The sequence below is a fragment of the Mustelus asterias genome, chromosome 3 (genome assembly GCF_964213995.1).
Source record: "Mustelus asterias chromosome 3, sMusAst1.hap1.1, whole genome shotgun sequence".
Taxonomy (NCBI): Eukaryota; Metazoa; Chordata; class Chondrichthyes; order Carcharhiniformes; family Triakidae; genus Mustelus; species Mustelus asterias.
Window position 1 is genome coordinate 139,732,311 of NC_135803.1, and position 20,784 is coordinate 139,753,094.

The 20,784-nt window shown below is 41.1% G+C and overlaps 1 protein-coding gene across 4 annotated transcripts in view; it reads right to left on the minus strand.

Annotated features, from left to right (window-relative positions):
• The window catches only part of iars1 (isoleucyl-tRNA synthetase 1), a 212,938-nt gene that overhangs the window by 62,771 nt on the left and 129,383 nt on the right, over positions 1–20,784 (minus strand). For all 4 annotated transcript variants that reach the window (XM_078209748.1, XM_078209749.1, XM_078209750.1 and 1 more), the window contains exons 21-25: positions 20,283–20,374; positions 19,540–19,617; positions 15,689–15,810; positions 7,995–8,097; positions 6,958–7,041 (exon numbers count right to left, since the gene is read on the minus strand). In XM_078209748.1, the coding sequence (XP_078065874.1) occupies positions 6,958–7,041; positions 7,995–8,097; positions 15,689–15,810; positions 19,540–19,617; positions 20,283–20,374 (479 nt within the window). The remainder of the gene's footprint in view (positions 1–6,957; positions 7,042–7,994; positions 8,098–15,688; positions 15,811–19,539; positions 19,618–20,282; positions 20,375–20,784) is intronic.

A 20,784-nucleotide genomic window follows, 5' to 3' on the forward strand; every position in this document is an offset into this window, starting at 1 on the left:
AGCTACTTCCAAAAACGGTAAAACTAGATCAAGACATTTTCCATAAAGGACAGATGTAGGCATTTCAACCACAAAAATTGGAGGCAGTAATCAACTTTAAGCTCGGTTATGCTGCATTTGACATTACTTAATTGAAAAAAACCATTTCTTTTTAAAAAGCCACAAGACTCAAATTGACCAACAAAAAATGAGGATCAGTAGATTCTATACTTGGCATACAATACATTCTGCCAGTTTACCAACAAAGTTGGAGATTATCACCAGTGAGATCCTATCAGCAAAATAATTATTCCGTTGTAAAACTGCGTCATTTTGGAATCAGTACTGGTTTCCTGCTGAAATTGTATGGCAGCAGTCTGTCTCTACAGGAAAGAAAATTAGATGGAGAAGGATTGATTGATTCAATCATTGATTCTAACACCCTGCTGTCGTAATTCTTAGTAAGAGTCTCGCACCTGAGCCTTGTCAAGCCATGCCTATGCAAATTGAAGTGAATAACACAAAGTTCAGGCAGCTCTGGACAAACAAGTCCTTTTCCAGTAGCTCAATTCAGTCAAATTGGAAGAACAAAAACTTGCCCTTGAAACTACTTTATGCCACTATTTTGAGCCCCTCTTGTCCTCAATCGTCAGTCATTGTCAAATGATATAAACAAATCTTGCGCAGTGGAGAAGTGCTTCTACTCACGAGTCAGATGCTCAAGGGTGTTTTGACTGATGATAGGTGATACACTACAATTTGGCATACTACTGTCACAGCCTCTCAGCAGTGAAATTGAGTGGTCCATGATGAGATGAAGAAGTGGACAGGGACAGATAGAGTCAACAGGAGCAGATGGGGAAGCAGCTTTAATTATTGGCAGACCAAACCTAGAAAATGAGTGGAAGGACTGCAAGTAACTAGAAGGTAGAAATGGAAAATACGACAGATAAGAATGTAAATAGAAATATCTAACTTGTATTTATACAACATCTTTCATAGTTCAAGACCAATGAAACGAAGCGTGCTGAATGTCTTCTTCACTACTCTGTCCACCTACACTTTTGGCTAACCCAGCTTTCATGGTTGCCTAGTAACCTCAGATGCTAGCCACAAAATTCTGAGTGAACGTTCCCTTAAGTTCCCCTACAGGTCACTGCCAAACCAGATTAACACACGATTCCACATCTGGGCATGCATCTATCTTATCTGAACAGTTTGATGAAGTTTGATGAAGTGTTCCGAATGTTCTTCCGATTAGAAACTCTGCTGATAAAATCTTGCATATTTATAAGGTTTCCGCATTCCCTTAGAATATGGCTTTGCCCTAATGACTCCACTTTCAAGGAGATATGAACTTGTACCCTCAAATCTCTTCGTTCTATAACACTCCCAACGCCCAACCATTAACTCAGTAAGTCCTGCTTTGGTTCGATCTACCAAATGCATCACCTCGCATTTATCTAAATTAAACTCCATCTGCCATTCATCAGCCCACTGGCCCAATTGATCAAGATCCCGCTGCAATCCTCGATAACCTTCTTCACTGTCCACTATGCCACCAATCTTGGTGTCATTTGCAAACTTACTAACCATGCCTCCTAAATTCTCATCCAAATCATTCATATAAATGAAAAATAACAGTGACCCAACACCGATCCTTGAGGCTCACCCCTGGTCTCAGGCCTCCAGTTTAAAAAACAACCCTCTACAACCACCCTCTGTCTTCTGTCATTCAGCCAATTTTGTATCCATTTGGCTACCTCACCCTGGATCCCGTGAGATTTAACCTTATGCAACAACCTACCATGCGGTACCTTGTCAAAGGTCTTGCTAAAGTCCATGTAGCCAATATCAACTGCACTGCCCTCATCGACCTTCTTGGTTACCCCTTCAAAAAACTCAATCAAATTCGTGAGACATGATTTTTCACTCACAAAGCCGTGCTAACTGTCCCTAATCAGTCTGTGCCTCTCTAAATGTCTGTAGATCCTGTCTCTCAGAATACCTTCTAACAACTTACTCACTTCAGATGTGAGGCTCACTGGCCTTAGTTCCCAGGCTTTTCCCTGCAGCCCTTTTTAAACAAAGGCACAACATTTGCCACCTTCCAATCTTCAGGCACCTCATCTGTGGCTGTCGATGATTCAAATATCTCTGTGAGGGGACCCGCAATTTCCTCCCTACCCTCCCACGACTTCCTGGGATACATATCATTAGGTCCTGGGGATTTATCTACCTTGATGTGATAAACAGGGTTTATTCACTGTCCAGATAAGATAGATGCATGCCTAGATATGGAATCATGTGTTAATCTGGTTTGGCAGTGACCTGTAGGAGAACTCATGGGAACGTTCACTTAGAATTTTGTGGCTAGCATCTGAGGTTACTAGGCAACCATGAAAGCTGGGTTAGCCAAAAGTGTAGGAATTGTCCGGATTCTAAAGACTAATGAAATGCCATTATGTCAGAGGGTAAGATTTGATTGGCTAAAGTATATGACAGGTACTATTCTTGATTTATGAATATTGAAGATGATTGATTTAAAGCTAATGAAAGGTGGGAGTAATTAATAAGAACATTTATAATTGATCTGTTTAGAATTGTATACGTCAGAATTCATTGGAGAGGTCTAGCTGCTCCATCTTGCGAACTGCCCCGATGCTTTGATCATTTCTCCTCGCAGCCTCTGGTCAAAATAAAGATTGGGGCCAGAATTCTCCCCCAAAAATTCTAAGGGGGGAATTTTACCATTTTGAGTCTAAGTGCCGAATCTGGGCGTCAAATAGATCCACGCATGGAATCCTCTTTCCAGCGCGCCCATACGCGTTTTGCCGGCTCCGGCCCGATCCGCGCTGTGGGCGGAGAGGGGTTGTGACGTCTCATCCTCTGGTCGGTGATGGTGCATCCCTTGACACTGTGGAATCGGCCACTGTGGAATCGGCCAGTTCTGCTTCATCTTCTTAGCGAGGAATTGCTTCATCCTGAAGGTTTCGTGGGATGGCATGGCCGCACGTCCACTCCGGCAGGAGGGATCAGCCGCAGACTGGTAGCCGACCCCTCCCCCCCGACCAGAGGATGAGACGTCACACCCCCCCTCCTCCACCCCCACCAGGGGATGAGACATCACACCCCCTCTCCCCCTCCCCCCAGGGGATGATCAGTCACACACCCCCACCCCCATGGGATGAGACGTCACACCCCCTCTCCTCCTCCCACCCCCCTCCCCCCTGACCAGAGGATGACCTGGGTCAGAGAGCCGTTGCAGTCTCTGACCCCTCTCTTCGGAGGCTGCAGCGGCGACTTCAGACTTTTATTTTGCAGGTCGGTAACAGCGCGGACGCAGATCGGGCCAGAAGACGGTAAAGTGGGATTTGGCGGTAGAGTTGGGCGCGCGGTTCATTAAGTCGATTTAAATGCATGCAAATGCATTTAAATCATCAGGCCGCCCGATTCGGGCACGGGTCCGGCCCGCGCCCGAATCGGGTGTCGTTAAAGGTACGAAAACGGGCACGAAGCTTTGGTAAAATCAGGCCCTAAGTGTTGAATTCACATGAAAACTGGAGTAATTCATGCTGTTTTTTTTCAGTGGAAGTTCGGAGAAGAATCTCCCACACTCTGTGCACTGCAGAGGCCACCAATGTGAATATGATTACATTTCAAAGGGCAGAACCTATTCCCGCTGGAGAGGCTGAAATCAGCGCACTGAGCCGGCTACTGCACATTCGTCAAGATCTGTTAGTGCCGAGATCAGCGCATGCGCAGTGGCCCCACACTGCCGGCCTTGCGATTGCTAGCCAGCTCAATCGCTGGCCAGCCCCGCGACCCCACAACACCGGCTCTCTGCCCCATCCCTCCACAGCCTGATCGCTGGCCCCTCGACCATTCTCAAGCCCAGCCCCGAGCCCCCGCTCCCCCCCCTCACCGATTACGCCCCCACAGTTACCCACCCCCCTCACAGTGCCAACCCCCCACCGGTTTACCCTGCCTCCGAAGCCCACACCCACAGCCTGCCCCAATCGCTGGCCTCCCCCCTTTCCCCACTGACCCCGACTGCAGAGTGGCAGCGGGACCCCTCACCCCCACCGATTGCCCACTAGGTCCCGCGACCAACAGGCTCCCCAAAGGCCCTGCACCTCCATATGCACTGCCCCTTGGCACTACCCCATGCCTGATGACAGTGTCATGGTGCCCACTGTGCATTGGCACTTTGCCCCTTGGGCAGTGCCAGGAGGCCCAAGCTGGCACTGCCAGGGTACAATGCCCAAGCGGCAACACCCGCCACCCGACCCTCTGTGGGGGGGATCCCCTGATTGCTCCCCTTCACTCCAGTGGGACCAGGCTGCTAGTTCTCCGCAAGTGGGATGCTACTGTAATTGTCGCTGGAGTGAACTACTCTGGTGGGGTGGGAGATGCTAACAGGCCCGGAGACTTGAATCCCAGGCCCGCTAATTATATTTAAATAACATTCAAATGACCATTTGAATGATCTTTATGCCTCCCGACGATTTCCGGCGTGGAGCAGATGCCGCTGGAAATCCGGCACTGGGAGATGCTAGTGGGGTGCGAACCCTGTGAATTGCACACCGCAGGATTCTTCTGGCCTGATTCTCTTGAGAATCACCCCCTATGCCTTTAAACTGAGACACTGGTTTCGTTTGTCTTGTATTGTCTGAAATTTCTGACGGCACCCGGCCATCTCGAAAACCCCACCAACACACGGCGTTTCGATTTCTGGCCTAGATCCCCTTAGGACTTACAATCTCCAAATTAAAGATGCATTTTCTTGATCTTCAGTGTTGCCTGGGTCGGAGTGTAAAAGTTTGGATTTTAAACGTCTTAAAAGTTTCTGATGAAAAACATTATTACGCCCAATTTATGTTCCAAATTAAAACCAAGTAGTGATATATCTAATATTTTCCATTTCCCCTTCCCAATTTCGAAGCATGTACTCCCAGCAGTAAACGTTGACTAACTCAATTTGTAAATTCAAACTGTTTCATGCAAATATGTACATATGTACCCTACATCAGACAGCATTGCACTGCATTCCACTCAGTAACAAGAAAACTGCAGGCTTTTTTTTTTGTCCATGTTGGAGAACTGAAAACCCATCAAAAGTACATCTTAAAAATTGTAAATGTAATTCAGTCTCTTTGTAATATTTCACCCAGCTTTTGACATTTTATATTCTGCAGATGTCAGAACCACTTAAAATAATGTAATACTTGGCCACTAAATTTCTAAGAACCCAAGGTGAAAATGAAATACTGTCATTTTATTTGTCATTATCTGGCAAAGCATCCAGTAATACATGTGATAAAGATTCCTTATGAAGGCATTTATAGCACATCACGTTTACATGATAACCTAACATTCAGGAAAAATCCCTGAACTAGTCTTATGTTTGGAGCCTTGTAGAGACAATTCCAGAGTGCTGTGAATTTCAAAAGAATATACAGCATAAATACACAGATGAATCATAATAGTTTGCCTAAAACTATCAATTCTAGAATTATAGAATTTTACCAAGTTACCTCAGCGAATTTACTATCAAGATGACTTTCTTGAACATGTTGAATGAAAAGATCCATTTTTCTCTCAAAGTTAGATCAGCAAAACAGACTGGTCTCTATTTAAAATCCTGAGGCTTACATTTTTCAGGGATGGTGAAATACATTGTAAGATTTAGTGTATAAATTCAATGCCTGTGACCACAACATCGCAAAACCATGGAATACAATTTGGTGTGAATTTAATAACTTTAAATATTCTTTATAATGAGGCCAGATTAATAGCAACAGAGGGTCTTTACATGTAAAATTATTGCTGCACCATGAATTCAAGACTAGTTGCATTCTTGGCCAAACCAGTTTGTCAGGTCAATTTAATTGCATTGTTGCCCTGGAAATTCACTTGTAGTCCTCCCTTAGGGTCCATGAGGATCGACCAATGTAACTGACAAACTCTTTTTTAAAAAAAACTACATAGTGATTATGGTCAAAACAAAATTCCAGGTATTAGTCTGTGAAAAGACCTTCTGCATTCTCGTAGTCTTTTTCTCATTAAACTGCTGTGGCTTCCTTATGATATTCCACGTTAAACTATTTGCTTGATGTTAACCCCAATCTTCAAACTGTAATTAATTGATCTAGGTATTTGTTCAAAAGTACAAATGAGGGAAAGTAGCACAAAGATCATAATTTCCTGCAGTTTTGCCTCTTCAAACCTAATCTCCCCTTACTTGTTTAAGGAGTCACAAATTGGTAAGGAATAGCAGGTGATATGTTCAAACAAACCCATACAAATACAGTCAGGTGAAAATTCCAACTACATGAAGGTTAAAAGTAGTTTAATTTAAACCGTGAAATTCTACAGAGTAGTCATATTTAGCACACTGCATTTTCTCTGTTGAATCACACATATATAATTGATCATCTTAAAAGCATTTTCATTTTGTTCAAAATTGCACATCAAAATCCTTCCACAAAGTAATTTTTCCAGTCTATTATTCAGTCTGTGATTAATTTAACAGCTAATTGATGCAATAATGAAAGAAACTCATCAGAATTATGGGGACATTAAGGATTAGATGCTGTTTTCAGGAAGCTAACAGCGGAGTAGTGCAAATCGCAACTTGTGACTATTTACAATTCACGTAGTCTCTTGCTCACCACAAGTTGTGGATCAATTTAAACATGAATAACAACGTGCATCATTCGTGTGCTAGTCTATTTTCAACAAATTCTGGTCCACTGTGTTGTTTTAACCACTGATTAAGTAACATCAGTTCTTCTAGTCGGTCTCAAGGTAAACAAAAACAATCGAATATTCACTACACATTACTGCATATAAATGTATCGGTTTTTCAGTTTTGTTCACAATACTTTTTCTTGACATTACAAGCCAACAATTACATAAATAGATATACTTTCAAAAGGTAGTCTTTGAATCGATTAAAAATGCAAATGAACTTACTTCTAAAATATATTTTTCCAAGGATCGAATATCTTTCAGTGCTTCTGAATCCTGGTGAATGACCACAACCTCTTTTAAAGGGTACTGAAAGAAAAGTTAAATTGAATAAACTTTTAGTTTCAAGGTCACATTTATATATTGAAATGGGCAGCCGATAAAGGAAACAAAAAAGCAAAGAAACAGATTTGCAATAGGCCATTGAGCCAGTACTCTGAGTTAGAAACTAAACAGGGAAAATTAGCGCAGGTTTGAAAACTTTCAGCATTTCAGTCAGCTTAATACAGCATACTTCTTACTGGCAGACCAACATGGAATCAAAGCTCTTGATGTTGTGAAACAGAGAGGGGTGGTACGCTGGCACAATGGTTAGCACTGCTGCCTCAGCGCCAGGGACCTGGGTTCGATTCCCGGCTTGGGTCACTGACTGTGTGGAGTCTGCAATGTTCACCCCATGTCTGCTTGGGTTTCCTTCGGGTGCTCCGGTTTCCCCCCAAAGTCCGAAAGATGTGCTGGTTAGGTGCATTGGCCATGCTAAATTCTCCCTCAGTTGTACCTGAACAGGCGTCGGAGTGTGGTGACTAGGGGATTTTCCCAGTAACTTCATTGCAGTGTTAATGTAAGCCTACTTGTGACACTAATAAACCTTAAAAAGCATCAAAAGTTCTTGAACATTCAGATAATCCTTACGCACATGAACAATGTAGGATATGTTTAATTTACTACCCTTGAACAGCTGGACCACTATTGTTAAATGAAGAATAAGCAAAATTACCTTTACAATTAGCAAGAGCTTTCGTACAAATATTATCGATCTAAATTTAAACCCCTTTTCAAAAAAATTATTTGAATTTTTGTAAAAGGTCCAATTGAAATGAAAAACATGAATGCTATGACACCAGTTCATTGTGATTACCTTGCTTCTCAAGAACACTCAGTACAGAGAGATAGAGATGAATCTATATTAAGACCCAGGATCAAAACACAGAACAGGAGCATTATTGCAAAATACAGATGGTGTGCGATGAGCAATGACACACCTTAACTGGGAGAGTCTTCCTGTCTCGTATCACTCTTCCAAGCTCAATGATTGACTGCATTTGAGCAACTGCACCCTCAATACGTTGGTCAATGACAGACTCCCTGGAGGAAACAAATCAAAAAACAATCACAAAGGAATTTTGTCAAACAGATCACATAGCAAGGCACAATTCGTAACTAGATTCATAAAAAGAGAAGGGATTGAACTTATGGACAAGCTTGAAGTGGCTTAAAATAATTCAATCAGGGTTACATAGTATTCAGTCCAGGGTGTTGTGTAAGATTAGGAAGGAGTTCTGGGAGGCACTGATCACCGTTATGGTGGCAAAAGTGCCAGAGGAAAGCACAGACCTACATAAAGCAATGTTCTGATATTAAATAATTCTTGTATGGTATTTGACACCTCCCATAATAGTTAACCAGTTCACTTGATATCCATCAGATTGCTTTCCTTCATTTCACTCTTTCTTGCAATTCGCTGTTCTGCAACTTTGTTTCCTTGTTTGATTGAAGGAGGAGATAGCCTTATAAATTGAAACTTTGAAGATACACTATTTACCTACAAAATACTTGGAACAGGTAGTAGAGCATCTTTATTACTGAGAAATCAGTTCAAAAGCTCATCTTTACAGAATATGTCAATTGTATAAATGGTGAAACTTAAGAAAGGTTTGGCTGATAACAGCAGTGGAGATGCCGGCGTTGGACTGGGGTAAACACAGTAAGAAGTTTAACAACACCAGGTTAAAGTCCAACAGGTTTATTTGGTAGCAAAAGCCACACAAGCTTTCGGAGCTCTAAGCCCCTTCATTAGAACTCTTGAGTTCTGTCCTGTCTGTGCTTTTGTGGGAATGTCAAATTTTAGTTTTACAATATCACGTCAATGGGTCCAATGACAGGGAGTCTGTCATTGACCAACGTATTGAGGGTGCAGTTGCTCAAATGCAGTCAATCATTGAGCTTAGAGCTCCGAAAGCTTGTGTGGCTTTTGCTACCAAATAAACCTGTTGGACTTTAACCTGGTGTTGTTAAACTTCTTACTGTGATAACAGCAGAACAGGCCCAGCAAAGAATGACGCTTTAAAAGCCTCATACTTGCTTTCAAGTCCTCATGAACTGGCCCCTCCCTACCTTTGTAATATTCCCCAGCCTTACAAGCCTCCCAAATATCTGCATTCCTCTAACTCAAGCCTCTTGGATTGTCCCTGATTTTAATTGCTCCATCATTGGTGGGCACACCTTCAGCTATCTAGGCCCTAAGCTCTTGAATTCCCTCCCTAAACCTCTCAGCCTGTCCACCTTGCTTTCCTTTTTTAGAACACTCCTTAAAACTTACCTCTTTTATCAAGCTTTTGCCCTCGTAGCTCGGTGTTTGTTTCATAATGCCTTCATTAAGAACCTTGGGATATTTTATTGTGCTAAAGGTGCTATATGGTCACAGCTTATTACTGCACTATTGCCTGAACACATATAATGGACCCATTGACGTGATATTGTAAAACTAAGATTTGACATTCCCACAATAGCACAGACAGGACAGAACTCAAGAGTTCTAATAGTTATAAGTAACATATGAACAAGGAATTTATAAACAAGGCGCCAGAGGCCACTCAGGCCCTAGAGCCTGGTCTGCCATTTAATAAGATCCAGGCTCATCAGATAGTAACCTCAAATCTGCATCCCGCCTACCCCTGATAACTTATCACCCCCTTGCTTACCAAGAATCTATCCGCCTCTGCCTTAAAAATAATCAAAGGCTCTGCTTGCACCACCTTTTCAGGAAGGAAGTTCCAAACACTCACAGCCCTCTGAGTGAAAATATTTCACCTCATCTCATAAAAGGGCAACTTATTTTTAAACAGTGACCCTTGATTCTAGATTCTGCTCCACGAGAGAACATCCTCTCCACATTCCCCCTTGTCAAGACCCCTCAGGATCATGTACGTTTCAATCAAGTCGCCTCTTACTCTTCTAAACCCCAGCAGATACAAGCCTAGCCTTTCAATCTTCCCTCTTAAGCAATGCATTTATTCCAGGTATTAGTCTGGTAAACCTTCTCTGAACTGCTTCCTTCCTTAAATAAGGTGACCAATACTGCAGTACTCCAAATGCGATCTCACTAATACTCTGTACAACTGTAGCGTAATTGGCCTACTTTTGTATTCAATTCCTGTTGCAATAGATTATAACTTTCTATTAGTTTTCCCAATTACTTACTGTTCCTGACAAAATCACTAGTCTTTTGTGATTCATGCACGAGGACATCCTGATCCCTTTGCACCTAAGGGCTCTGCAATCTCCCACCATTTAGATAATATGCTTCTTTTGATTCTTCCTGCCAAAATGAACAATTTCACATTTTCCCACATTATACTCAATTTGCCAGATCTTTGCCCACTCACTTCATCTATCTGTATGTTTGTAGCCTCCTTACAGCTGTTACGATACCAGCTGATGTTGCCTGGTATGGAGAGCATTAGCTATGAGGAGAAATTGAATAAACTGGGATTGTTCCCCCCTGGAAAGATGGAGGCTGAGGAGCAGCCTGATAGAAGTTTATAAAATTATGAGGGGTATAGATAGGGTGAACAGTTGAAAGCTTTATCCCAGGGCAGAAATGACAATTACAAGGGGGCACAAGTTCAAGATAAGGGGGGGAAAGGTTCAGTGGAGATGTGCGGAGGAAGTTTTTTTTGGCCAGAGGGTGGTGGGGGCCTGGAATGCACTGCCAAGTGAGGTGGTTGAGGCAGTTACATTAGCCACATTTAAGACTTATCTTGATAGGCATATGAACAAACGGGGAATAGAGGGATATAAGCGGTTGATTAGATAGGTAAACGTGATCGCCGCAGGCTTGGAGGGCTGAAGGGCCTGCTCTTGTTCTATACTGTTCTTTGTTCTTGTTCTTTGTCCTTTGATTATTACTGGAGAGTTATATCCCAGATTGGCTTCTTCACCTGTATTGCTACTTCTTGTGATTTGTATATCTGTACCTCCAGATTCCTATGATTTTCTTCCCATTTAGACTCATATTTTCCAATGAAAATGAGAAACTGGAAAGTGGTTAACTAACAAATAGAAATTAATCACTATCTCAAAGGGAGATGTCAACTGCTTGCTTAAAATGCCACTTAGGTTTAATATCAATGAAATCCTCCAGCATAATAGTTATTTTGAACCACTGCCATCTTCAATATGATTAGGGAATGGACTCCAAATGCTAGGGGGATTCAATAAATTAAAAATAAAATAAATAAAGGCTCTTAACAAGTCTTGTTTAGGATAGCAAATGTCATCTATACCAGTTACTTTCTAATCCACAAAAAATCAAGGATATTTCAATTGGGTTTTAAGTTATTACAGATCTATCTGCTTCTCTATTATCCATAAATAGAAACATAAACATATATCCTCCTATTCCAGGAGAATACTTAAATCCAGGAGAACAGTGTTATTTAAGTGCTATAGTTTTGCACATCTAACCATTGCTCACAAAGTACAGCGAGTTCACCAAAACACCAATTATTTTCTTCAAGGTCCTCTGATTTTGTTTACACTTATTTTATATACCCACTGTTAACAATTGCAGAAGCATCAATCAGTTTTCTCAGTGGGCAGAGCCCTTCTCACGTCTGAAGCAGTTAACTTCCTCACTTTGTTTTTATAATAGTTTAAAAAGTGCCATTTAAAGTTGGTAGTCAACCAGTGGAAACACAATTTTGCGACAAAAAACTTACATAGACTTTCAAAGCACAGAGAGAGAGCCCAACAATAAGAGGTATAAAATCTAATGTGTGCAGAAGAGATTAGAAACAAAAGGCAAAACTAAATTTGAATATAACAGAGAGGACAGAGAGAAAATGGGAAAGGCAAAAATTGCAACAAGGCAACTTGGCATAGGTTAATTGCTAGTTATTTGCACCTCCACAATAATGAAATTACAGATATTTAAACAAGTTTAAATTCACGAATATTGGTATTTAAGCAACAGGACAGCATGGTGACGCAGTGGTTAGCACTGCTGTCTTACAGCGCCAGGGACCTGGGTTCAATTCCCGGCTTGGGTCACTGTCAATGTGGAGTTTTCATGTTCTCCCCGTGTCTGTGTGGGTTTCCTCCAGGTGCTCCGGTTTCCTCCCACGGTCCAAAGATGTGCGGATTAGTTTGATTGGCCATGCTAAATTGCCCCTTAGTGTCAGGAGAATTAGCCGGGTAAATACATGGGGTTATGGGGATAGGCCCTGGGTGGGATTGTCGTCAGTGCAGACTCAATGGGCTGAATGGCCTCCTTCTGCATTGTAGATTCAATGAGTATGCATGGTCAAATTTTGCAAAATACGTCAGTCCAACAGTTTCTCTGGAAAGTAACAACATTTTAAAGCACCGAAGCAACCAGTCAGCAGGTATAATTATAGTCATAGAGGTTTACAGCATGGAAAAAGGCCCTTCAGCCCAACTTCTCCATGCCGCCCTTTTTTTTTAATCACTAAGCTAGTCCCAATTGCCTGCATGTGGCCCACATCCCTCTGTACCCATCTTACCCATGTAACTGTCTAAATGCTTTTTAAAAGACAAAATTGTACCCGCCTCTACTACTAACTCTGACAGTTCGTTCCAGACACTCACCATCGTCTGTGTGAAAAACATGCCCCTCTGGACCCTTTGGTATCTCTTCCCTCTCACCTTAAACCTATGCCCTCTAGTTTTAGACTCCCCTACCTTTGGGAAAAGACATTGATTATCTACCTTACCTGTGCCCCTCATTATTTTATTGCCCTCTATAAGATCATCCCTAAGCCTCTTACGCTCCAGGGAAAAAAGTCCCAGTCTATCCAGCCTCTCCTTATAACTCAAACCATCAAGTCCTGGTTGCATCCTAGTAAATCTTTTCTGCACTCTTTCTAGTTTAATAGTATCCTTTCTATAATAGGGTGATCAGGACTGTACACAGTATCTCAGGTGTGGCCTTACCAATGCCTTGTACAACTTCAACAAGACGTCCCAACTCCTCTATTCATTGTTCTGACCAATGAAACCAAGCATGCCGAATGCCTTCGCCACTCTGTCCGCCTGTGATTCCACTTTCAAGGAGCTATGAACCTGTACCCTTAGATCTCTTTGCTCTATGACACTCACAACGCCCTATCATTAACTGACTAAGTCCTGCCCTGGTTTGATCTACCAAAATGCATCACCTCGCATTTATGCAAATTAAACTCCATCTATCATTCATTAGCCCACAGGCCCAATTGATCAAGATCCTGTTGCAATCCTAGATAACCTTCTTCACTGTCCACTATGCCACCAATCTTGGTGTCATCTGCAAACTTACTAACCATGCTTCCTAAATTCTCATCCAAATCATTAATATAAATGACAAACAACTGTGGGCCCAGCACCGATCCCTGAGGCACACCCCTAGTCACAGGCCTCTGGTTTGAAAAACAACCCTCTACAACCACCCTCTGTCTTCTATCATCAAACCAATTTTGTATCCAATTGGCTACCTTACCCTGGATGCCGTGAGATTTAACCTTATGCAACAATCTACCATGTGGTACCTTGTCACAGGCCTTGCTAAAGTCCATGTAGACAACATCAACGGCACTGCCTTCATCTACTTTCTTGGTTACCTCTTCAAAAAACTCAATCAAATTTGTATGACATGATTTTCCACTCACAAAGCCATGCTGACTGTCCCTAATCAGTCCTTGCCACTCTAAATGCCTGCAGATCCTGTCTCTCAGAATACCTTCTAACAACTTAGCTACTACAGATGTTAGGCTCACTGCCTGTAGTTCCCAGGCTTTTCCCTGTAGCCCTTCTTAAACAAAGGCACAACATTTGCCACCCTCCAATCTTCAGGCACCTCACCTGTGGCTGTCGATGATTCAAATATCTCTGCTAGGGGACCGCAATTTTCTCTCTAGCCTCCCACAACACCCTGGGATACACTTCATCAGGTCCCAGGGATTTATCTACCTTGATGCACTTTAACACTTCCAGCACCTCCTTCTCTGTAATATGTACACTCCTCAAGACATCACTATTTATTTCCTCAAGTTCCCTAACATTCATGCCTTTCTCAACAGTAAATAGTAATAAGAAATATTCATTTAGGATTTCATCTATCTCTTGTGGATCCGCACATAGATGACCTTATTGATCCTTAAGAAGCACTACTCTCTCCCTAGTTACTCTTTTGCCTTTTGAGTATTTGTAGAAGCTCTTTGGATTCTCCTTTGCCTTATCTGCCAACGCAATCTCATGTTCCCTTTTTGCCCTCCTGATTTCTCTCTTAACTCTCCTCCTACCCCCCTATATTCTTCAAGGGATCCACTTGATCTCAGCTGCCCATGCATGTCATATGCCTCTTTCTTCTTCTTGACTAAGGCCTCAATATCCCGAATCATCCAAGGTTCCCTACTTCTATCAGCCTTGCCCTTCACTCTAAAATGAATTTGCTTACCCTGAATCCTGGTTAACACACTTTTGAAGGTCTCCCACTTACCAGATGTCCCTTTGCCTTCCCATAGACTCCCCCAACTAACTTTTGAAAATTCCTGTCTAATACCATCAAAAATTGGCCTTGCCCCAATTTAGAATTTTAACTTTTGGGCCAGACCTATCATTCTCCAGAGTTATCTTAAAACTAATGGAATTATGGTCTCTGGTCCCAAAGTGATCCCTCACTAACACTTTTGTCACCTGCTCTTCCTTACTTCCCAAGAGGACGTTAAGTTTTGCCCCCTCTCTAGTCGGGCCATCCACGTACTGAATGAGAAATTCTTCCTGAATACACTCAACAATTTTTTTTCCACCTGAGCCCTTAATACTATGGCTGTCCCAGTCAATGTTGGGAAAGTTAAAGTCCCCTACTATTACCATCCTACTTTTCTTGAAACTAGCTGTAGTCTCCTTACATATTTGCTACTCAATTTCCTGCTGGCTATTTGGGGACTTACAGTACAATTCTATCAAAGTGATCTCCCCCTTCTTATTTCTCAGTTCTACCCATATAGACTCAGTGGGTGAACCCTCAGAAATATCCCCTCTCAATACTGCCATGATGTTTTCTCTAATCAAAAACAACCCCTCCTCCTCTCTTGCCTCCTGTTCTATCTTTCCTGTAGCATCTGTACCCTGGAACATTGAGCTGCCAGTTCTGCCCATCCTTTAGTCATGTTTCAGTAATAGCTATAATATCCCAGTCCCACATTCCCATCATGCCCGGAGTTCATCTGCCTTGCCCATCAGGCCTCTTGCATTGAAATAAATGCAGTTTAAATTTACTATTTAATTGTTCGAAATTTTCACAAAGGGTTCAAAGTCATAACATTTATCCTTTTATTTGCATGGTGACATTGAACGTGTCTTGTTTTTATAGTGCAATTTGCTTTGAAGTGCTAGATTAAAATTGGAAAATTAAATGACATAGACCAGAACACTGAATGTTTTGGAGCCTGATACTTGCATGCAGTCCAATGATGACTTATTGAGGTCATTTCTCAAAATGCTTGTTCAAAGACAAATCTAAATGGCATTTATTCAGTTTTATCAGTTATTTGGTAAAATAACAACCAAGTGTAAATTAACAAATTCAGTTTCATGCTGTACTATGTTACACCTTGTTTAAAAATTCGAGACAATAAAATGACTTTTTTATGGAATAAGATCATAGATAATGTCATACCTCACTTGTGGGAGCATGAGGTAGTGAATGCTACGTGCATCTTTGTCTTGAACAGACGATAGGTCTATTAAGTGCCTTAAATTCTGGTACATCAGTTCGGTGATGAATGGTGTGAAGGGTGCCTGTGACATGACCATTTCAAAATTTAGAAGTTACCAAGAAAACAATGAAAGCATTCATTGAAATTATCATTCCTACACCAAGCTTTTCTCCATTTTACTAATTGCAAATACTCTTTGCCATTGTATACACTGCTTGAATGATCATCTCCCTACATTCCATATGTCTCTCAGGGAACAGCATTAATTAAACAAAAAGCTCCACATCAGGAAATGCTGACAAATGCTGAGTACCAACATTGGCCCAGGTTTAGCTAGATAATAATGGTGAGGTTAGCTGTAATGGCCTTTGACCTGGAAGCAGTAAGAAGAATTTGTAAGTATTTAAAAGTGTTACGGAAATCTGCAATTATTCTAAATAAAAGTTTGAAAAAGACTTTGTAAGAGTTGGTATCAATTATAAAGGGTCCAATTATAATGCTGGATAATAATAAATACTGGTCCATGTGACCTGGAAACTGTATGAACAAGAAGGAAATTAAAATATGAATGTTATGTGGCACAGAGAAGAACAGAGATCAAGAGAAGAGAGGAGTTGAGAAGGTTCTGGTAAGAAGTGGGACATGTATGGAAGACTGTACAGATTGAACCATGTTTATGCAGACATCACTGCCAGTGGAAAATTGGCAAAGTCCTTGAAGGAAAAGGACTGGAATTCTGCTTGGAAGGAAGATGTGGCTGAAACTGGGACCACAAATGCAAAATGGGCAGAAGGGTCACATGAACTCGGAACGTTAACTCCGTTTCTCTCTCACAAAAACTGCCAGGTGTGCTGAGTTTATCCAGCATTTTCTGTTTTTATTGCAAAATGGACTGTCTGCTACCACAATGAGATTTTTGTTATATCTGCTATTCCCTGTATAATGATGTGGAGATGCCGGTGTTGGACTGGGGTGAACACAGTAAGAAGTCTCACAACACCAGGTTAAAGTCCAACAGGTTTATTTGCTACCACATAAACCTGTTGGACTTTAACCTGGTGTTGTGAGACTTCTTAATGTATCCCCTGTATAATCCATTGTTCATACGGAAGTGATCTGCCTGTCAACTCCATGTTTAATTTATATTGATTCTGATTTATTTTAAACTTACAAAATGTGAAATCTTGTCTGATAATTTCTTGATTCGGAGGTAGTTTGGTAAATTTCCCCATGGGGATTGTAACATTAACAGTGTTCATTGTTATGACCGAAAAAAACGGAACAACTTCTGGTGTCTGACCATGTGCAAATATGGAAACCAGAAATTGTTGTCAGAGGTAACCTGTACAAACTGTGCTGTGACAGAACTTTGTTGAAAGAGTGGTACTGAAGTGAACAGCAGCATAGCATGGTGATATTTGTCACTTGTTTCCTACTAAAGACACCAGAAAACATAAGCCTGGTACATTCAGTAGAAGTGAGGTTTTCAAAGCGTGATTAAGTGGTAATTAACAACAAACTCTTTGGTCCTGAAAGTTACATTTTACAAACATTGAATTTCATTTCTTCAGAGATTCATTTGTGCTGAAGATTTCAAAATACAATTAAATATTTTATTTTACTTTTTCTCAATTCCTTGTCTTTCTCAATCTTTACCAACCTATGCCTTTTGCCTTCTACTTCTTGATTTAGACACTGCAGGAGGAATTTTCTGTTCTTTGCAGGAGTGCAGCTCGCTGACTGCAGAGCCAGATTTTCTAGCAACATCATGTGGCACTCCGTGCAGAACAAATCTGTAGGCATGACCATGCTGGAATGCTGGTGGGACCAGGGAAACTAAGAACTTCCACCCGCCCCTAATGGAGCTCCCCAGAGGGGCCCCTCCTTGACACTGCCCCTGGGCAGTGATGGGTCAGGACAAGGGGACATTGTCAGAGTACTGCCTGGGCATGTCCCTCTCCCCCTGGGTGCTATACTTACCTGTGCACCCCCCCCTAGGTTTCCTTTGCCTAATTTCAGTTTTTAAAAAGGAGTTGTAAACCTCACCGACGTGATGCCACACCGGCAAGGAGGGGAATTTCTAATGTGGGGGAATTTCAAATATGGCAGGGAAGCCCTTTAATGACATGTTCATTTTTTGAAAGTAGGTTCCCATCTCATTACATCACCGTTGAGGGGCGGGGAAAAAAATAATCAGTAAAAGAGATCTTGCTGGCAAGATCCTTGTTTTCTGACTCTCAATATTTTGCACTCACGCCGCCATTTGCGTTCACAGCAAATGCTTGCACAAATTTGTGGCATGCATGTCTCAGTACGGATTGGTTGAACAGCCTTGCTGTTTCTTGGTCTCTTGTCCAGCTCACAGATACCCTGCAGTGGACGTTATGCTGTATCAAGCAGTAGATTTGAGCAAGTTTCTGCTCAAAAGCTAGCAAAGGTTTAGTGGGTAGCTGTCAGTGAGTGAATCTTCCTTCATCATGGACCACAAAATCAATATTCTTAAAGTCTTCAAGATACATTCTTATCACATGGGCAAATTGAGAAGGTTGACCTGTTGACAGGTTGAAGGTTTGTCTGTTGACAGACAAAATAAATTGAGAAGGCACAGCAGAAATTCAATTTTTTTTGTGCACCCTTGATCAATACTTAACTCTTACAAAAGTAAACAATCATTCATGGTGCAATGTTAATTTCCTAAGTTGCAAAATAGATGCAATAAAAATGTGAAAGAATCATTTATACATTGAAGGCATAATTGAAAACATAAGATTTCGAGCCAGTAACTATGCTATGTCCTTCAAGTATTATTTGGCGCTTAATTGTACAGATTAAGTGGCATAATGTAAAGCAGTGAGCACAACTATGGAACTTAATTGTAAAAGTGAAAGATCAAGGATGTCATATTTCAACCAAAAAAAGGCAGACATAAAGCAAGTGTATGAACACTGTGCCATGAAATTAGTTTCTAATAGTGATGAATGTTCAGATTTGTCCATCTAATTTGTTGTAAAACAGAAAATACCCCCATCCGAATGCAAACAGTTTTGCAACTTGTTCGGATGCTTGAGGACAGGCTCATCCTTTGTACCTATCGCTAAGAAGTTGAACTAAAAGTGGACATAACAAAAGTCAGTGTCACTATTTCAATAAAATGTTTAAAACAAGGACGAATAATCTATTCAGCAGCATAATGAGCATATCTTGCAGTCAATATTCATAAAACACCTGGGTTACTGGTAGCCAACCTTCCCCAAATCATCTTTAAAGCTCAGATAAACAATACAGGAACATAGGAAGCTTCATTGTATAAGGAAGTTATGACAAGCTTGTTATTATGATACTTTTCCCTGATCAAGAGAATCTATTGCTACACAAGTTTTTAAAATTCTCATAGTACACTTAATTAAGACCATAGATTCTTAACTATCTCCACAAAGATATATGTTTATTCAGTTAGCTAAAATAAATTCAATCACAATAAAAGCTATAGATCTTAAAACTAGCAAAAAGGTAAGTAAAGATCTCTCAGGAGCTCAAGTAGAAAATATAATGAATAGAAGATCAACAACAGTGGCACATTAGTCACTTGACTATTATGGTTTTGCCTATCAGAAAAACACTAAAATAGTTCCAACTGAGGCACTGTTTTTACATTTGAACAAGCAATTTATACATGGAACAGAAGAAAATAAATCTTTGAATAATTATAGTAATACCTCATCTGAAAAAAATGAGCAATTTTTTAACTGTTTTGTTTTGCAAATCACAAAGACAAGCATTCTAAATTAACAGCATTGTTAAGTTTTCATACCATCAGCCGACACATGCAGAACAAAACACTGAACAAGGTCTCCAAAGCCCTTTGGCAATCTGTAGCTCCACCTTCACCCTATCAAAGAGAAATAGCAACCAGAATTATCAGAAAATACCCCCCTATGCAATGAGAAAGCAATGATGGTTAAATAATGGTAACCTTTTAAAAGTTATCTAAATTGTATTTTTATGGAAAGATGTTCTATCTATTAGGGCGGCACGGTGGCACAGTGGCTAGCACTGTTGCTTCACGGTGCCAGAGATCCGGGTTCAATTCCGGCCTCGGGTGACTGTCTGTGTAGAGTTTGCATGTTCTCCCTGTGTCTGCTTGGGTTTCCTCTGGGTACTCTGGTTTCCTCCCACACACAAAAGATGCGCAGGTTAGGTGGATTGGCCATGCTAAATTGTCCCTTAGTGTTAGGGTAAATTAATAACGTAAATATGTGGGGTTGTAGGGATATGGCCTGGGTAGGATTGTTGCCGGTGCAGTTTGATGGACCGAATGGCTTCCTTCTGCACTGTAGCGATTCTATCATCGCTACTATTAATTCCCACCACTAATAAAAAGTGCACTTGACCCCACTACTGCTGAAACTCTCATTCGTGCCCAGGTCTCAATCACCTGGGAAGAGAAACCAAATACAAATCAAGAGGAGCTACTTATTGTACTCATTCTTTTAATTGTAAGAAACATAACGAGACTTAAAATAGATGGTTTCTACCCAAGGGAAAGATGCTTACCTTTAATCTTCTACGGTTCATTCTCACATACCAATTAGTTAGCATGTCTACAAATTTGACTAGCCTTGGCACCACGGTGTAAAGCCTGTATACTGTAAATAAAACATTGCTTTTTTAAAAAATAAATAATTATGAATACAAGTTTCAAAGTGTCAAACTTCAGTTTGATTAGGTCAATAAATTTACAAACTGCAATGACTAGTCAGGAGAGAATTGCATTATAAACATTTTCTTTCTAAACTTTTCTTGAATATAAACTACTAACTTCTAATTGATAAGTTACAGTTTACAAAATGCAATTAACATAGCATAATCCCCCTTAGCAGTCTGTGCTTCTGGAAGGGAGTTGTAGTCAGGATTGCTTGAGAGGTTGCTTTTAAAAAGGTTTATGGAGTTGGGAAGGGATTCATCAAAATTTGGGGATTCAGGGTGGGAATTTTAGAAATGGGTCAGGATTGGCAAAGGCTCTGGCATTGATAGCAGACAGAGCACAGGGGCAGGG